General features: G+C 42.6%; 1 protein-coding gene across 1 annotated transcript in view; it reads right to left on the bottom strand.

Moving 5' to 3' along the window:
• Window positions 1-4456: 4456 nt before the first annotated feature.
• Window positions 4457-19135, bottom strand: part of TRIP4 (thyroid hormone receptor interactor 4) — a 78883-nt gene continuing 64204 nt past the window's right edge. Inside the window, exons 11-13 of the mRNA XM_082256188.1 lie at window positions 17962-18053; window positions 12461-12563; window positions 4457-4565 (exon numbers count right to left, since the gene is read on the bottom strand). Coding sequence (XP_082112314.1) covers window positions 4489-4565; window positions 12461-12563; window positions 17962-18053 — 272 coding nt within the window. The 3' untranslated portion in view covers window positions 4457-4488. The remainder of the gene's footprint in view (window positions 4566-12460; window positions 12564-17961; window positions 18054-19135) is intronic.

The raw sequence follows: 19135 nt of genomic DNA, 5'->3' as shown, positions 1-19135 counted from the left end.
GACCCAACACTCTGGATGAGCTCAAGGCCGCTATCGAAGCATCCTGGGCCTCCATAACACCTCAGCAGTGCCACAGGCTGATTGCCTCCATGCCACGCCGCATGGAAGCAGTCATTTCTGCAAAAGGATTCCCTACCAAGTATTGAGTGCATAACTGAACATAATTTTTTGAAGGTTGACTTTTTTTGTATTAAAAACACTTCTTTTATTGGTCGGATGAAATATGCTAATTTTTTGAGATAGGAATTTTGGGTTTTCATGAGCTGTATGCCAAAATCATCAATATTAAAACAATAAAAGGCTTGCACTACTTCAGTTGTGTGTAATGAATCTAAAATATATGAAAGTCTAATGTTTATCAGTACATTACAGAAAATAATGAACTTTATCACAATATGCAAATTTTTTGAGAGGGACCTGTCTACACACACAGTACTGTGCAAAAGTTTAACACAGGTGTGAAGAAATGCTGTAATGTAAGAATGCTTTCAAAAATATATTAACTGTTTATTTTTGTCAATTTACAAAATGCAAAGTGAGCAAACAGAAGAAAAAGCCAGATCAATTTATTATTTGGTGTGACAACCCTTTGGCTTCCAACCAGCATCAATTCTTAGACTTGCACAGTGGCAATTGTGCCCAGTAGGTCCATTATCCAGGTGAACATTTGGTATTAAAGGTGGTTGAGGACAAAGTGGTGAACACAAAATGAAGGAACAAGAACATACACTGTGAACACAGATCAAGTATAATTTTGGACTTTATTTGAAGGAAAATACCCAATGGACACAAATAATTTGGACAAATGGACGCTCCAGATGACGTCGTATGACGAAACGCGTAGGGCGTGGTTTGCGTACGTCAGTACGTCACTTCCGGGAACGGTGGTTTGAGCTGGTGGAACGCGGAAGCGACCCGGCGAACACCTCAAGCTGATAGTGAACTCCCTAAATGTGAGTGGATGCTACGTTGTTTTACCCTAACAAGGATATACTACGCAATGGAGGCTTGTTTTCTGTTCTAGTGACCAGGGAGTGCTGAGCCACCATCCTAAGAGTGCGGTAAGCAACGGTGCAATTTGTGGTACACCCACTGGCGCCAAACTTTGTTTAGCACGCAATCACACACGTGGTTATCAATAGCACTCAGCACTTTATATGTATACATGTGTTTATATGGTACACTGAGCACAGCCCATGCGAATATATAAAAGGTTTACAGCACGCAGCACTTTGGTTTAAGCACTATATGCACTTTTATATGTTTTATATGAATTACACAGTGTATGAAATTGCACAAACACAATATTTATGTGGTAGCGCCGGTCCCAACATCACTTGCACCTTTTACCACAAATAATTATGTGATCATTTTTTATTGGGTTTCTGAGATGTTATAGAATTAAGAGTGCTTTTTTTTTTTTTTTTTTACAAATGTGCACTTGAGGAGAGAAGTGTAAAGCAATTGTGAATTTGTGGGTTGTGTTGCATTTTAGATGATATGTAATGTGGGAAAGCACCAATCAATATTTTTCACTTTAGGATTTTCTCCAATCTTTGTATCCAAAGTACGGGTAGCGCAGAGGATTCTCTTAAATATTACTCAAATCTACTGTGCTTGCATATGCAAGTATAACTTTGACCTTCTGAATTAGTTTTGCAGAAAAACAAAATTTCTTAAACCAATCCACCACTTGATATCTCAGAGACCTGCAGGGTTATATCCCCCAAGCAGTAAAAGACTGGAGTGCTAGCTGGGAACAGATCAAAAGGGTAATTTTATCACAATAAGAATATACTGGGCACCTATGGAATCAGAATGCCACTTCTCCCTTACCTCCCACGTGCATATCCTTTTAGACAGGGCTTACTGTACATTATTGCCCCTGCCATGCTGGTTCTCTTGCACATCTTCATCTGCCCTCCATTGTAATCCTATAACATCCCACCTTGGCAGGTGAAGGCTTGTGGAAGTACGCTTGTTGCCTCTGCAGTAACTGTCAGCAATCAGAGTTGCAATTTGGCCCATAAAGTCATGCATGACTCAAGAAAAATACTTCCAGGATAGAACCAGGGAGAAAGAGGCCATGTCTGACAGAGCTATGGAAGGCTCCAAGGATGGCAAAGACTCAAGCAGAGGACATAATTCCACGCTGTCAGGCAGTGGCGTCGGGGGGGGGGGGGGGGGCTGACTGGGGCTATAGCCTCCCAAAATGCCCCAGGTCTCGTATTTCTTATTTAAAATTATTAGCCCCGAGTCCCAAGGCCTAGGGTTGGCTGGGAACTCGGGGCTACATACCTCAGCAATACAACATTTATCTTGCATCCTGTGATTGGAGGGCAAGTCAGGGGGGACAGCAATGAGTGAAGCTGTCAAAATGAAGCACTGATGTTGGGATGGGCAGGGCTGATATGTGGGACTCCGCCTCTTTGTCCTTTTCATACATAGATAAACAGCCGCTGGCCGGGGAAGAAGGTGGCAGGGGGCGGGACCAGTTGTAACTGCTGTATGTGCATCCACAGCAGTGTATAATAAACCTGAATTATACACCGCTGTGGGTACACATATAGTAGTTTCAATTGGTCCCATCCCCTGCCACCTTCCTCCCCGGCCAGCAATGTACACAGATCGCATCGCCGATGCTGGCTGTTTGTCTATGCACGGAACTAAGGGGCGGAGCCTCACATATCAGCCCTGCCCATCCCTGACATCAGTGCTTAAAATTGACAGCTCCAATCACTCATTGTAGCAGCCCCTAGCTTGCCCACCAATCACTGGCTGTGTTGGATAGATGTTACACTGCTGCATGTCCTGCTCGGCTGCACTCACGCATCTGATGTCGCCATTGTTCCCGCTGCTTCTGTATACTGCTAATCAAGATTTTAAGCTAAGTTTGCAATGTTTAACTAACTGGTGTCTTTGCAGTTTAACCAACTCCTGAACCTTGCGCACCGTACAAGGCACTCCTGAACCTTGCGCACCGTACAAGGCACTCCTGAACCTTGCGCACCGTACAAGGCACTCCTGAACCTTGCGCACCGTACAAGGCACTCCTGAACCTTGCACCCCGTACAACGCACTCCTGAACCTTGCGCACCGTACAACGCACTCCTGAACCTTGCACCCCGTACAACACACTGTGTAATGTAAAGGGGTCCAGAGGTGTCGCCCCATCAAAATGCTCTAATTGGGGTTACACTCACCTTTAATTCAGCGCCGAGCAAAGCTCCCTGGTGCCGATCTTTACGCCCCCTTCTGATGTCGGAAAGGGAAGTCGTGGGAACAAATTTAACTTTGGGCTCAAGCCCCTGGTCTTTTTCCTACCTAGCAACACCTCTGCTGTCAGGGTCAGATGTTTTAGGGAGTACAATGCAGGCAGCACCCAAACCTTTCGTGGATTGGGAACCAGAACCTCAGTACAGCGGGATTGTTCCTCATGTCTAGAATCAGACATGTTGCAATGCAAGGTAGGTGCAATGCAGCTCAGGTTACAGGGCAAGGCCTTGGGTACTTACTAACAAACTGCCCCAAGCTAGCCCTGCAATTATCCAGGTCAGTGCAGTAAAAGGAATACTAATAGCCTAAAGCTGGATACACACTATCCAACTTTTGTGGTTAGATTTCCTTCAGATTTACCTTTTCTATGTAGTGCAAGGGCCTGCCAGATTGCATACAAATTGAAAGTGTTTAGGTTTGACCTCATATTATATGGTCTAAAGGAAAAAGTCTTCAGAAAATCTTATAGTGTGTATGGCCCATATATGTTCAAGAGAGCAACTTGGAGCTAATAGCACTGCCACGATTTCCTTTTAAGTACAGTAGGTCCAATTCCCAGATTGACTATACTTTTATGCAACAAACATCCCCCCCCCATTTTGTAAGATTTACACAGCTAAAGTTAAAGAGACTCTGTGACAGAGGGCAGGGAGGGGGCAAACCAGTAGGTAAAGGTGCCTGCACATACTTGCAGTAGCCTTCCCAAACTGCCTGTCATGACCAAAGCTCAGGCCATTCTGAAAAGTGGATTTGATTGGCATAATGGGAACTACATTTTGGCACAGTGGGAACTACATTTTGCTGAATGGGTGATTCTGCAGTTGACAGGTGTGACACAATTCCACTTTTTCTCTAGAATTTAAATTTTGCTAGTGAAAGAGAAAATGACAGTACAGTAGAATACTTCATCCATGATCTGTATTTCTCTATGGCAAGAGGAGACAATAACACGGTGATGTAACTTCCTTATCGAACCCCTTACTCACAGATCACTTACTATAGAATTTGAAAACTAAGAGAGGACAGTTAGGTCGTTTCAGAAATAAAAGTAATAAGGACAGCAATAAGATGCATATAATAAAATATGTTTATATTTTTTTCTGTTGGTTTACAGAAAGCACTTGGTCCAGCATGTGTAAATATGGCAATGTGTACTATATTTATTAATCCAAAATCCGGCTGCAGATTTCCATCTGGTCCTACTTGCTGGTTTCATTGTTGTGCCATCTTCTCTTTTCTGAGCATTAACCCTTTTTTGGCCCCTTGGTGAATTTTAGAATCCAGTTTCCCTAGAATAAAAGGAGCATTTATTAGTAGAACATTAAATTTATCATAAAATGAGCACACAAAATTAACAGGAAAGGTTAGCAGGTAAACAAATGCTTTTGCATTTTTTTTTTTCCTACGAAAACACCTCGGCTTCATTTTTTGCTAATAAATCTTACTGCCTTTGCCAGATACAGATAGTCCTCTGTATAGAAAATAAATCAAGAAAGACAAACCGATTCTGTAAGTATTTCTAAACTATAGTAGGAAATACATCTGCAAATAAATCAGCTACTTGTAAATCCATGACTTTCCTTGTGTCCTATTTTAAACACAAAAATCCATTTTTGTTAAGAAAAAAAACCCTCCGAACTCAATTATATATATTGCAAGCAAACTTCTTGCCATTTCTACCTGTTACGGCTTAAATTAAACCTGTGAATGTTTCCTAGTTTCAGCATATCACTTAATTTCTGCTTGCAGTGTGCCTAATGGAAGGGTTTGCCTGCTAGACGCATGAACAGTCTCAGTGTTTTCATAAGAGAGCAAGTGCTGTATAAGCCCTGGTTCAAACCAATGCGGCTTTGAAATCGCGCTACTTCAGTGAGATTTTAAAGCTGCAGACGAGTGTGATTTGAACCTCCGATTTCTTTTTTTTCTTTGTCAAAAAAACCTCAGATTTCATTGCGGCTTGCAACTTCATTTAACAGAAGTCTATGCAAGTCGCAATGAAATCACAAGAAAGTAGTGCAGGAACCTTTTTCAAAGTTTCAATGATTTGAACAATTCCATTGCCGGCAATGGGGTGCAACTTGTCATGCCCTTTTGAATGGTCAAATCAAGACAAATCACACCAGTTTGAACCAGGGCTTATGGTCTTAGCTAGTCAATTTGTGATGCATTCTATATTTATGGAGTGGACAAAAATCCTCAGGTGCCCTGGTTACAAAGAAGCCACCTTTTAATTTGTCAGTTTTAGAAAACCAAAGCTGTCTGCAGATCGAAATATAAAAAGATAACCCAAATAATATCAAGACAGAAGTAAACATCAATTGAACGGTTTGCCAAAACAGTTACATTCAAAGTGAGAAAACTGTTACAGTTACTAGGTTGCGTATGTTAGCTTTAACCACTTTACTACCGGAGGATTTTCCTGCTTTACGTCCAGGCCACCTTTTGCGATTCGGCACTGTGCGAATTTAACTGACAATTGCGCGGTCATGCAACGCCGTACCCAAACGAAATTTACGTCCTTTTTTTTCCCACAAACAGAGCTTTCTTTTGGGGGTATTTGATCACCTCTGCGCTTTATTTTTTGCGATATTAAAGAGGAAGTAAACCCTCCTCTACAACTTGTACCTATAGGTAAGCCTATGATAAGGCTTACCTATAGGTACTGTAAATATTTCCTAAACTTGTACCGTTTAGGAGATATTTACCTTGCATGCAGCCAGTGACGTCACTGGCGCATGCGCTCTGAAGGAATGGCCGCTCGTGCCGTTCCTTCAGAGTCCCGTGCCGTGACTGTCGGCTCTTGCGCGCGTGCGCGGGAGTGACGTCACCGCGGCTCCGGCCAATCAGATGGCCGGATGCCGCGATCCCGGAAGACGGGCGACTGGACATGTCGCCCGTCATAGAGGTGAGTGAGCGGCACGGCGGGGGCTCGTTCTAAGGTAAGTATTGCATAATGAGCTAGTATGCGATGCATACTAGCTCATTATGTCTTTCTCTTGAAGGGTGAAAAAAAAAAAAATGCGAGTTTACAACCCCTTTAACATAAAAAAGCGACAATTTTGAAAAAATAACAATATTTTTCTACTTTGACAGTTAAAAAATATCCAGTATATTCAATTTTTATCATATATTTAGGCCAAAATGTATTAAGCTACATGTCTTTGACAAAAAAATTCTCAATGAGCGTATTTTTAACCGCTTTAAGACCGGAAGATTTTACCCCATTCCTGACCAGGCCATATTTTGCGATTCGGCTCTGCGTTACTTTAACGGACAATTGCGCAGTCGTGCGATGCTGTACCCAAATTAAATTTATGTCCTTTTTTCCCCCCACAAATAGAGCTTTCTTTTGGTGGTATTTGATCACTGTGCGATTTTTACTTTTTGCGCTATAAACAAAAAAAGAGCGACAATTTTGAAAAAATAACAATATTTTTCACATTTTTTATATGAAATTCCCCCCCAAAAAATGTAAAAGTCAAATTTTTTTTAACATTTTAGGCCAATTTGTTTTCTGCTACATATTAGTTATCGCAGCTACTAACTACGGGAAATTTGTCATTTTTATTGTTTTTTTTTTTAACTAGTAATGGCGGCGATCTGGCGGCGATGTGCGATTTTTTTTTGCGGGACTGAGACATTGCGGCAGACAGATCGGACCCTTGACTGACATTTTTGACACTTTTGGGGGTACCAGTGACATTACTACAGTAATCAGTGCTATAAATATGCACTGTTACTGTAAAAAATGACAATGGCAGGGAAGGGGTTAACTTTTATTGGTGATCAAGGGGTTAATGTATGCCTGGTGCTTACTGACGTGTGTGGGGGGAGGGGACTGTGTGACACAGGCACAGATTGCAGGTTCAGCTATGCTGAATCCTGTAATCTGTCCCTGCCTGTCACTTAGGAGATCCGCCCGCTTTGTTTACACAAGCGGGCGGATCTCCACACTCGATCCCCGACGATTGGGGAAGAGCAGCGTTGATCACCGCCGCTCCTCCCCTGGCCCGACTCCAGCTGTGACTGAATACAACGGGAGTGTGCCGCCCACAAGGGGAGGAGTCCAGCAACGTAGGTCTACGTCGCTGGACGATAACGAACCACTTTGCCGCAGTACGCTCAATTTGAGCGGTCGGCAAGTGGTTAAACCAAACTGTCAAGGCATCAAATTGCTGATGTCATAGCCAACCACGTGTGTAGCCCCGACAACTGAAGATCAAACAAACAGGCTAAGATGGCAGCTTGCTTGGATGTAAAGCATTTGACGGTTTTGTGCCACTTTAAATAATACATGGGCCTTCGTGAACTAAACGTTTTTGTGATGGAAATGTCCTGTTCGGTAAAGTAGATATTATGATTAATACCTTGGAAATGTCAATTTGTTATCTCAGCACAGAGGTATCCAGCAAGCCCATAACCAAGGCAATTTAAACTCCCTGTCCTATGTCACTTATGTATATTTTATTTGCTATGCAGGACATGAAAAGGCATGCACAGAGCTGGGGTTTATAGATGGCTTCCAGCAGTCCACCTTTGTTAACCAGTTCTGGACTGGAAGGATTTGCCCCCTTAATGACCAGGTCATTTTTTGCGATTCGGCACTGCGTTACTTTAACGTAAAATTGCGCGGTAGTGCAAAGCTGTACCAAAATAAAATCAATGTCCTTTGTTTCCCAATAAATAGAGATTTCTTTTGGTGTTATTAGATCACCTGTGCAATTTTTATTTTTTGCGCTATTCTAAATTCTAAAAGACAAAACAATATTTTTCACATTCTGCTATAGAACAAACCCAAAAAAAAATTAAAAATCAAAAATTTTTCCATCCTTTTAGGCCAATTTGTATTCTGCTACATATTTTTGGTAAAAAAAAAAAATATATATATAAAATTTGCAATAAGCATATTTTAACTGGTGTGCGCAAAAGTTACAAACGTTTGTAGGGGAAAGATTTATGTCATTTTTTTATTTTACTAGCAATGGCGGCGATCTGCAATTTTTAGCGGGACTGCGACATTGCGGCGGACAGATCGGACCCTTAACTGACCTTTTTGACACTTTTGGGGGGGACCAGTGACATTACTACAGTAATCAGTGCTAAAAATATGCACGCTTACTGTAATAATGACACTGGCAAGGAAGGGGTTAACTTAGTGGGTGATCAAAGGGTTAAATGCAAGCTTAGGGGGGTGTTTACTAACAGTGGGGGGGGGGGGCTTGTGAAATGACAATAGAGACCTGTGATCCTATATAGAAGGATCACAGGTGCTCTGTGATCATTTCAGAGAAAAGAACATTCGGCTGTGTTTACAACAGCTGAATGTTGTTCTCTCCCAGCGGAGAGTGATCACGGGTGGCCGGCGGCAATCAGTGCCTGCCAGCCCCGTGTATCGGCATCCCTGCTGCCTGGTGGGGGCGGGAGCGTTCCGCCGCTGGCGTGTGCTCGCCAGTATCAGGTGCGCGACCGACATAGTCCTACGTCTGTTGTGCAGGAGGGGCTGCCTGCCGCGGGCTGTCTCACAACTGGTTAATAAACCCCCACCCCTTACTACACTGTAATCAAGTGTCTGTTCCTTCCTTGCAATGTGTTCTTCTCTTCAGTGGGTCAGTGAGAAGAAATGTCCCTTATCTTGGCAAGTAGACTTAACACTGTGGGGTTGATTTACTAAAACTGGAGTGTGCAAAATCTGGTGCAGCTGTGCATGGTAGCCAATCAGCTTCCAACTTCAGCTTGCTCAATTGAGCTTTGACCAATAAACGTGGAGGCTGGTTGGTTTCCATGCTGAGTTTTACCAGAATTTGCACTCTCCAGCATTAGTAAATCAACCCCTGTGCTTTACAATCCACAAAATGGATTGTAATGCAATTATATACCGTATATGTTAAAACGTTTTTTTTTTTTTTTTTTTTAACCAAATGGAGTAACCCTATAAAATACAAAAAGGTCTATAAAAACAAGACACTGCAAGAAATGTGTGCATTTATTTTCAGCTAGCTACTTATATTGGGAGGACTTTTTTTTTCTCTGTTTAATCCAAGACTGCCTCCATTAAACTAATCATGTTTTCCTAGCTATTGATTTTTAAAAGGTCATTGAGTTCACATTTTTTTCCCATTTTAGATACTAGCATACCAACTCCCATACTGTTGTTGTTATTATACAGGATTTATATAGCACCAACAGTTTGCGCAGCACTTTACAAAATGAAGGCAGACAGTACAGTTCCAATATAATTTGATACAAGAGGAATCAGAGGGCCCTGCTTGTTAGAGCTTACAATCAAAGAGGGAGGGTCAAGTGATAAAAAAGGTAATAACTGTGGGGATAAGCTGATGGAGAAAGTAAAAACATTGTATTCGTTATAAGTAGGATAGGATTCTTTAAAACAAAGGGTTTTCAGGGACTGTCTAAAGATTGATAGATTTAGAAATAGACAGATTTGGGTAGGGAGTTACAAAGGATGGGAGAAGCTCAGGAGAAATCCTGGGAGGTGCGCATGGGTGAGGTGACAAGGGAGCTAGAGAGCAGAAGATCTTGGGAGGAAGAAGAGAGGTTTGGTTGATCTTTTGAACGAGATTAGGGATGTAGCTGGGGACAGAGATACGGATGGCTTTGTAAGTTGTTGTTAGTACTTTGAATGTTATTTGTTGGGTGAGTGGAAGACAGTGGAGGGATTGGCAGAGAGGGGTGGCAGACAATTAGTGGTTGGTAAGGTGGACGAGTCTGGCAGCAGAATTCATGATGGACTGAAGGGGGGATAGTCTATGTAAAGGTAATCCAATGAGGAGGGAGTTGCAGTAGTTGAGGCGAGAGATAACCAGGGAGTGAATTAGAAGCTTTGTGGTGCCATTGGTTAAAAAGGGTCGTATTCTGGAGATGTTGCGGAGGTTAAGGCGGCATGATTTGGACAGGGAATGGATGTGGGCCTGAAAGGATAATTCAGAGTCCAGGGTTACCCCTAGCACCCTTGCATGTGGGGACAGAATAATAGTTGGGTCATTGATCTTGACAGAGAAATCAGGGGAAGGGGCACATGGGGGAGGAAATATGAGCTCGGTTTTGGATAGATTGAGTTTGAGTAAATGGTGTGACATCCAGTCAAATAGGTCTCTTAGTCAATCAGTGATACGCGAGGAAACTGATGGGGTGAACTGAGGGGTAGAAAGATAGATTTGGATGTTGTCAGCATTGAAATTATACTGAAAGTCATAGGAAGCTATCAGCTTACCAAGGGAGGAGGTGTAGATTGAGAATAGGAGAGTCGCAAGGACAGAACCTTGGGTGACCCCAAGGAAAAGAGGAATAGGATTGGGGGTTGTAAGTGACACTGAAGGTGCGATGAGATAGGTAAGATTCGAACCAATGGAGAGTGCAGTCATGGAGACCAAGGGAATAGAGCTTTTTGAGAAGGGGGTGGTCAACTGTATCAAAGGCAGCAGAGAGGTCCAAGAGCAAGAGTATGGAATAGTAACCATTGGATTTAGCCGTTATTAAGTAGTTTGTGAGTTTTAGGAGAGAAGTTTCTGTGGAGTGTTGCGGGCGAAATTTGATCTGCGTCCGCCCTTCCAGTGCTCCTTACCATTAAGACCAGTTATAGGTGGAGGCAGTGACTACTTTTTGCATTATCGTTGATATCTACATTGAGCCAGGCAACGCACTGACACCTTTGCCGCCATTGTGCGATGTGCTGGGTGTTCAGTGTGACCCTGTGCCTTTAAGGAGGGGTGGGCTCTCTCTAGTCACCTGTCCTCCATCTATCCCATTAAATGCATGTGCTCTCATTGTAGAGACTCTTTAAATTTTGGAGTTGGGGACTGCAGATATCAGGGTGCCTTGCCGTGGCCTGCAGCTTTCGCATGTATTTGCAAATGTGTGCAACCAAACCTCTGTTTTTAACGCATACTGTTATACAGGTCAATTCGGTTGGTCGCTGGCTGGTTGGTAAGTTGTGACTGGAAATCTCTTCGTTTTTTTTTTTATCTGCGTCCGCCCTTCCAGTGCTCCTTACCATTAAGACCAGTTATAGGAGGAGGCAGTGACTACTTTTTGCATAGATGTTCAAGGAGTTTGGAGGCAAAAGGGAGTAAGGAGATTGATCTTAGGTTTTTAAGATTGGGCTCCAGTGAGGCCTTTTTAGGTATGGGGGTGACTAGTGCATGTTTTAAAGGGTTGGGGAAGATTCCAACAGAGAGGGAAAGATTTTTAGTCTTGAGTTAAAGGCTGTAGGATAGAGCCAGAGGATACTGTTGAACTATATCTTTTTTAAAAACTTTGCAGGCAACGTGTGTGAAGCGGAGTTCCCAATTCTATTTATCTGCTATATCCATTACAAGGGTTTTAGATTATTTATTAATATTTCTTTATGAAGCAAAAAAAAAAAAATGAGACTTCTTGTACAAAAGGGAGAAGTGTAAGTATGGACGGACAGCACTGGGTACTCCAGCGAGAAACATCTAACACTCAGGGTCATCAGGAAATACTATTTTGTAATTCAGGCCATCAACATCTAAGAGAATTACTGGATATAGGTAGACTCACAATTTCATTTTTAAATCAACTGATTTTTGGGCATAAAAGCAATACTTTAATGATTATTAGTAATAAAGCAGTGGCTTAAGGAGCCTCTATCACTTTAGAATACTGACAGCTGCCGACAGGTACAAAGTGCAGGCACCTAGAGGTACATGCAGAAAACTAGCAGCAGATTTTAGTATCCCCTGCTTCGCTCAAATGCCAGGAGTTTTGATGGGGCAAAGCTTCAGTGCTTCATTATAAAGCTAAAGCTTGCCCCAACCCCATCCCCCCTTCCTCATTTTCCTATTGGCCATTAAAGCAGCTCATCACTGTGACAGGCAATTTTGAATGTGGAAGGGCAGGGCTTAGTGACAAGTGTCAGAGCTTTGCCCAATCAGAATAGCCTGGTGAAGGATACTGAATGATGATGATGATGATACAGGCATGTACAGACACCTCTAGGTAACTGCACTTCATATCCGTCAGCAGTCATGAGTATTGTTAAAGTGACATTATCTCTTTAGGCACCATGAGGTTTTAAATGTGACCTTTTTTTCTGTACATATAAAGTTCTTCTGAAATAATCTATTAGAATGAGGAGCATAAAGTGTAAACGTTTAAATAGCCTTGTATGACATGCATCAGGTGAGTGAATCTGATTACTTACAAATCTTGTGTTGTCCCTTAATGGGAAATTTTATTAGCAGTTCTTGAGGGCTGGTACAAACAAATACAAAGGGTGATGCAGATTCTTGTCTAAGAGAAGGATGCTGTAAGTAAAAAAGAATAAACATTTAAAGTTAGAATATACATATATAAAGCACAGCACAGTCTCTTACTATCCTGTCATTTCCAAAGTAAAAGCTTATGGGTAACCAACTTATCCTAAATACAGTAAGTCTTGAAAAAATACCTAAACCAATTTACTCTTTGTGAATATTATTAAAAAGGAAACTAAATAAAACATGTAAATGCATTTTTTGTTTGACCATCAGGTAAATATTTCATAAGAAGTCTTAAATTTTTTAGCTTTTGCAGCCAGCAGGTGGAGCCTTATGCAAGTTCTATGCTGTTCAAGACCTGGTTTACACTAGTGTGATTTTGGATGTGGCTTCAGCGACACGGAATCGCATGACAATGAAAAACACATTGTTTTCAATAGTGGCCGTTCATCAATGTAGTGTAGTTGTGATGCGACTTTAGGGAAGGGTCCTGTGCTAGTTTGGTGCTAGGCAGTGAGAATATTTGGTCAATATCACCCAACTGCCTGCCCTCAGTGACTGCTGAGAATCCAAGAAGTTCAGGGAGCTGTGCTGATGAAGCCTGGATTCAGTGGCTGTGTTAAAGACAGTAGGCAAGTGTTTGGAGACAGTGGGGGTAAGTACTGGGACTTTTTTGTAACCCTAATGCAATAAATGCACTAAAGTAAAAAAGTGTAGCCTTTAGAATTACTTTAAGTAGTGCATTAAAAGGAGCTTTAAGGCTCTTTTGGCCATACCTCTCCTGTGGGTCACAGGATTGCACTTTTTTCTGCACTCCTGTAGCCCCGATTCAGCCTATGGCAGGCTGAGTCTGTCCAGACCCTGCAGGGATCCACCCTGATTCCTGACCAGACAAAGGGGTGTGCCGTGGCTCTTGGGAAGTGACAGGGAAATGCAGTGGGCAGAAAAAAGCTGGGGCTACAGATTAAAAAAAAAAAAAATAACTCTGATAGATCAAAACATGGGGGCCAGTGGCAATGGGGAAAAAAGGAACCCCAGATATAAAAATGGCCAAAAGAATGAATGATTCACGCATTAGAAACAAATGACACAAAGTGAACAATAAAACAATAAGGATTAGAAAGTTTATGGGGAAAAAGTCAGTATATAGTTTAATAGTAAGGCCCCTTTCACACAGGCGGACCGTTCAGATCCGCCTGTCTTTTTTTGGCGGATCTGAACGGTCCCCCCATGCATCCCTATGGGGGGATCGGATGTCAGCGGAGACATGTCCGCTGACATCCGATCCGATACGATCCGTCAAATCTGGACGGATGGAAACCCTATTTTCCATCTGTCCAGAGGATGGGATCGGATGAGAACGGACCGACGGTCCGTTCCCATCCGATTTCCCCCATAGAGATGCATGGGGAAGTGACAGCTGTGTCTCCGCACACAGCGCGGAGACACAGCTGTTATCCTCCTGCTCAGCGGGGGATCGGCGGCTCGATCCCCCGCTGAGAAAAACGGAAGCCGTCCGGACGGATAATGTGAAAGGGGCCTAAGGGTTAAAATGTCTGCTGATTCTACCCTCAGTATGTGCAGCCAGGTGACAGGGAGGAAGAAGCTCTGTGAACAAGAAAGCAGGGAGACGCAGCAGCGCTCACCTGAGTGTAGTATGATTAGTAAAGTTCATAATTTAATGCAATCAAAAAATGGCAACTCACAAGAAGTAAAATGTATAAAGGCATGTAACATGGGTTGGCCTCTTTGTACGATCCTGGTAGCTGGCAGGTTTGGGCGCTGGTTGGTGGCTCATCCACTCTGGTGGTTTCCAGGGCTCAGAGTGAATCTGAGATGAGGACGCAATTATGCGATTCACTACATTCATATTACACTCAGATGAGCGCCGCTGTGTCTCCCTGCTTTCCAGATTCCCGACCAGCAGCTGGCCCAGTCTCTCCGTGCATCGCTTAGAGCCCGAGCCAGTTGCTCCTGTCTCCTCCACAGTCCGATGCTCCAGTGAGCACTGGAAAAGCAGAGTGGACCTGAGAACTGAGCTTTCAGCGAGCATTGATCAGTTCTCAGAGTTGGTGGAGGACAGCTGCAGCAACAGATCAATGCTGCATCTACAGAGGTGAGTATAATTTTTTTTTTCTTTTAATCCCACACTTCTTTTCCAATCCAAGCTGCCAAAAATATGAATGCACTGTTAGGCTTTTTTATAGGACAACTAGCATGCTTTATGTGCACAACCTGTAATAAATGTTTAGCTGTAAGAGAAATAGTTTATATAAATTACATTTAACTGGTTTATAAACTGAAAAAAAATATGTGCTGCTGTAGTGGGTGGCGAGGTAACCGTCGACAATATGTGAAAGTAGATTTGTTGTACTGACTATGTAGTTAAACCCCACTAAACTTACTTCTCAGTGTTGCTCCAACCTTCAACTACTGATGATGCCGAAATCTTTTTTAAATTTTGGCATCTTTAGTAATCTTGATTGGCAGGCCTGGGATGAAATGCCTCCCATGCATGAGCAGGAGCAAATTCATCCTGTCAATAAGGCTGGCCATACACGGTGTAAATTTCTTTCCTGCAACCATGATACTCCCTCATCACCACAGACAGTGCTGACAGGTGAATCAGCAATTTTATTCTGGCGGGGGAAGCCTTCCCCACCGGGAGAAGACAGTGATTATCGCTAGCAGCTATAGCAGCCGCTAGCGATAATTGCAAGAGAATCCAGCAGGCTGGTTGTGCCCAAGTTGATCGATTGATCAACTTGGTACATTCAGCCTGCCCATTAACGGTTCAAATCTCGGCAGGTTCCTGCTGAACCAGCTGAGATTCAAGCCATGTATGGCCAGCCTAAGCCATGCCAAAAAATGTACACTGAACTGTTCATGCACAGCTTAATATTGAACATTCTAAAGAATATAGCAAGCAGGCAAGTAAAAAAAAAAAAAAAAAAGCTTTATTGCAAAAAAGGATATAGTAAGTCATTTTTGCATTTAAAATGTTTGCATTTTTAAAGTAAAGTTCTGCTTTATTTCCTGTTTACAATGCAGTCCAGGGCTGGAGTATTATATCATTGGGACAATACTACTTCAAAATAAAATTGTCTAATACCTTTTCATTTTTTTCCATTAATGTGAAAATGAAGGGCTCTTTCACACAGGCGGTCCGATCAGATCCGCCTGTCAGTTGTTTAGGCGGATCTGATCGGATGCCCCACTCAGCCCTATGGAGCAGCGGATGTCAGCGGTGACATGTCCGCTGACACCCACTGCCATCCGCATCCGATCCTGTCCGTGAAATCCGGACGGATGGAAACCCTATTTTCCATCCGTCCTGGCGATCGGATGGGATGGAATCGGATGAGAGCGGACAGGCGGTCCGCTGTCATCCGATTCCCCATAGAGAGCAGGGGGGCTGTGACACCTCCCTCTCCGCACTGCAAGCGGAGACGGAGCTGTCATCCACCGGCTCAGCGGGGATCGTGGATCGATCCCCGCTGAGCAGCACGGATCCGCCTACGGAGGCGGACCATGTGAAAGAGCCCGAAGGCTTTGTTTTTCAGCTGCAGCAATACTTTTTTTTTTTTTGCAGCAAAACTTACCCCTAGCACATGTGCCTTGCCTTGTACATTACTGCTGTACAGCCAGCATTTTTGATATATCAAGGATATAATAGATAATAGAGTTCTATTCTGAATAACAGTTGCTATGGGCTGTAGTGGTGGCACCATAAGGCCAATTTACACTAATGCGGAGACTGGTGTTTTTTTGCACTGAAAAAAGAAGGTTATCACAAGGACACACAGAAAGCAATGGTTTTCTGTGTGTCTTATTCACACTGAAATGCAGCCTTAAGCTGAACCGCAGTGATCTACGATAAAATGCTGATCTGCTGCATGGTACTGCAGTGGACCGAACAGGATCGCATGTCACTGTACAAGGAAATGAATGAAGTGACCCATTTGTGCAGTTTTATTGAAGTTAGTACAAAAAAAGGGAGCTGTGTGATGGGCTGCATCGCACACCACACCCCTCCTACCGCCAGCTCACTGCAGCCAGGACAGACAGCTGCCACACAGTAAAACCGCTGTGGTTTTACTGTGCAGCAGCTGTCCATTCAAGGTGAATGAGCCCTAACTAGGATGGAGAGGACTTTAATGTTCAGTTACTCCACAGTTCAGGAGTGTTTACTGAAATTAATCATGATACTCAGATTTTCATACTAAACTGTATGATCATGCCTTTACCTTTACTAAAGTATATCTAAAGCTCAAACCCTTTTTCTTAGTTTTGGATCAAGTATAGAATGGTTAAAATTACTGTTTATTTTTTCTTTTGCTTTCTGTGGCCCATTGGGGAGATTGTCCTTAAATTCCTGTCTCAAGAAGTATCAGGACATGAGAAAAGATCCCTCCAAAGAAAGGGAACTCCTCAGACAATTGTCTATTCCAATATGTCCAATGTGTTGTTCATTGCTGGTACACCCCCTTTTTTACCCCCTTCCCGCCAGGCCAATTTTCAGCTTTCAGCGCTGTTGCACTTTGAATGACAATTGCGCGGTCATGCAGCACTGTACTCATTACATTTTTATCTTCTTTTTTTTTTTCCATACAAATAGAGCTTTGTTTGGGTGGTACTTAATCACCACTGGGTTTTTTTTATGTTTTTGCTAAACAAATTAAAAAAAGACCAAAAAAAAAAAAAGATTTAAAATTTTGGTTATAAAATTTTGCAAACAGGTAATTTTCCCCCTCAGTGATGTGCGCTGATGAGGTGGCACCGATGGGCATTAATAGGCAGCACTGATGGGCACCGATGAGGTGGCACTGATGGGCACTGCTTGAGCTGTACTGATAATCAGGACACTGATAATTAGTGCCCTGATTATCAGTGTAGATGTCCCCTTCCACACAAGCCAGTTACAGGCCTATGGCAATAACCGGCAAGTGTGTTTATATTGTGATCGGCTGTGATTTGACAGAGCAGATCACGTGGTATAAAGTGCCGCCGTCATTGGCTCTTTATCCTGATCGATGATACCCTGTGTCCTACGGACAAAGTTAACCACCGATCGTCTTGCCACGCTCCCCCGAAGGTGTGCATGTGTGGAAAAAATGGGAGGACGTCATATCCCATCCTCTCAGAACTGGAGAGGTCTTGCCCGGCCGTCATTTGACTATAGGGCGGGTGGGAACTGAATAAAGACACCCATCAAAATATTTGGCTGGTTTTGGCCAAGATACGGTTTATTCAAGAGGGGCAACATATAGATGAACTTGTGAAGGTTTCTTGCAATGGCGTATGTTTAGAATACTTTGTATAAAAAAGCGCTGGTCTCACTGAATAAAATAAAATTGGTTGAAATATTTTGTTCTTCCTCCAGAAGCATAAAGTGTCTGTCCTTCCAGATTTGTTATATGCATATAGAAGGATGGGGCCAATTTACCTGTTCTTGAAACTGTTCATGTGACAAGCAGTCAACCACTTCCACACAGCCCAGCAGACAGCCAGTTGGATAATCCTTGGGAAAATCAATACCTGCAAATGTAAAACCAGTTTATTGAAGAGTGAGTACAGGATTAAAAAGAAAAAAAATAATGTGCTATAGCCCATTATTACTAAATTATGTATAAATAACATTTATTTACCCTGGTCTCAGATCAATCATGATTATTTTTTATTTATGGAGATTATATATATATATATATACATATATTTTTTTTTTTTTATTTATTTTTTTTTTTCCCCTCACACACAAAACACACACAGAAGTCTAAGCTATTAATTAAGAAATTTAGGCTCCATGTACACGGGACGCTGGAAATGGCCGTTTAGGAGCAGTTGGGCGTTTTTTTCAGAAGCCCCTGAACCCATCTACATTTTATCTTATCTGTCCATGTACACCAGGTCGTTTACAGTCATTTGCAGGCAGTTGCGTTCAGGGACTGTTTTTAGAACGCAATTATGACTGTTTCAAACGCACAAACGCGTCCGAACGCGTCTGAACGCGATGACCCGCGTTTAGCGTTTTTCCATTTTAAAGGGGAATATTTTTTTTGACCTCTAGGAACGCTTCTAAACGCAAACGCCCGCAAACGCTGCTAAACGCCCGCTAAACGCGGGTACAAACGCGACCGAACGGACGTTTCAAACGTCCTAAAAATTCCAGCATTCAAAGGGACTTTTAACAACGTCCCGTGTACATGGAGCCTAAGACAGCAATACCAACTATTTATTTAATCAATTAGCACTTAATTAGCACAAAATGTATTGGTTAAACATAAACCACACTGACTTTAAATACATTTTTACATTTTTAATGTACTGCATACTAGCACATTTTGACAGACTTACCTTTAAATGAAATACCTCCAGCGGTGTGCGGTTACTGCTTTTATTTTCACCCAGTTTTACTTCTGGCTATTTATATATGATGTCATTCCCATGCATGAGTAAGGGAGTCACGGTCGCGGCACAGCACTCTGCATGGGCGGCACACTCAGCATGCAGCCAATTCAGAGTTCGGTGCTCATAATGCGGCAATGTCACCAGCTGGTTCCAGTGGTAATATCTCCTAAACACTGCAAGTTTAGTAGGCATTCACGGTACCTACAGGTAAG

Source organism: Pelophylax lessonae (genome assembly GCF_965119305.1).
Source record: "Pelophylax lessonae genome assembly, chromosome: 4".
Lineage (NCBI taxonomy): Eukaryota > Metazoa > Chordata > Amphibia > Anura > Ranidae > Pelophylax > Pelophylax lessonae.
This window is presented reverse-complemented; position numbering and strand designations above follow the sequence as displayed.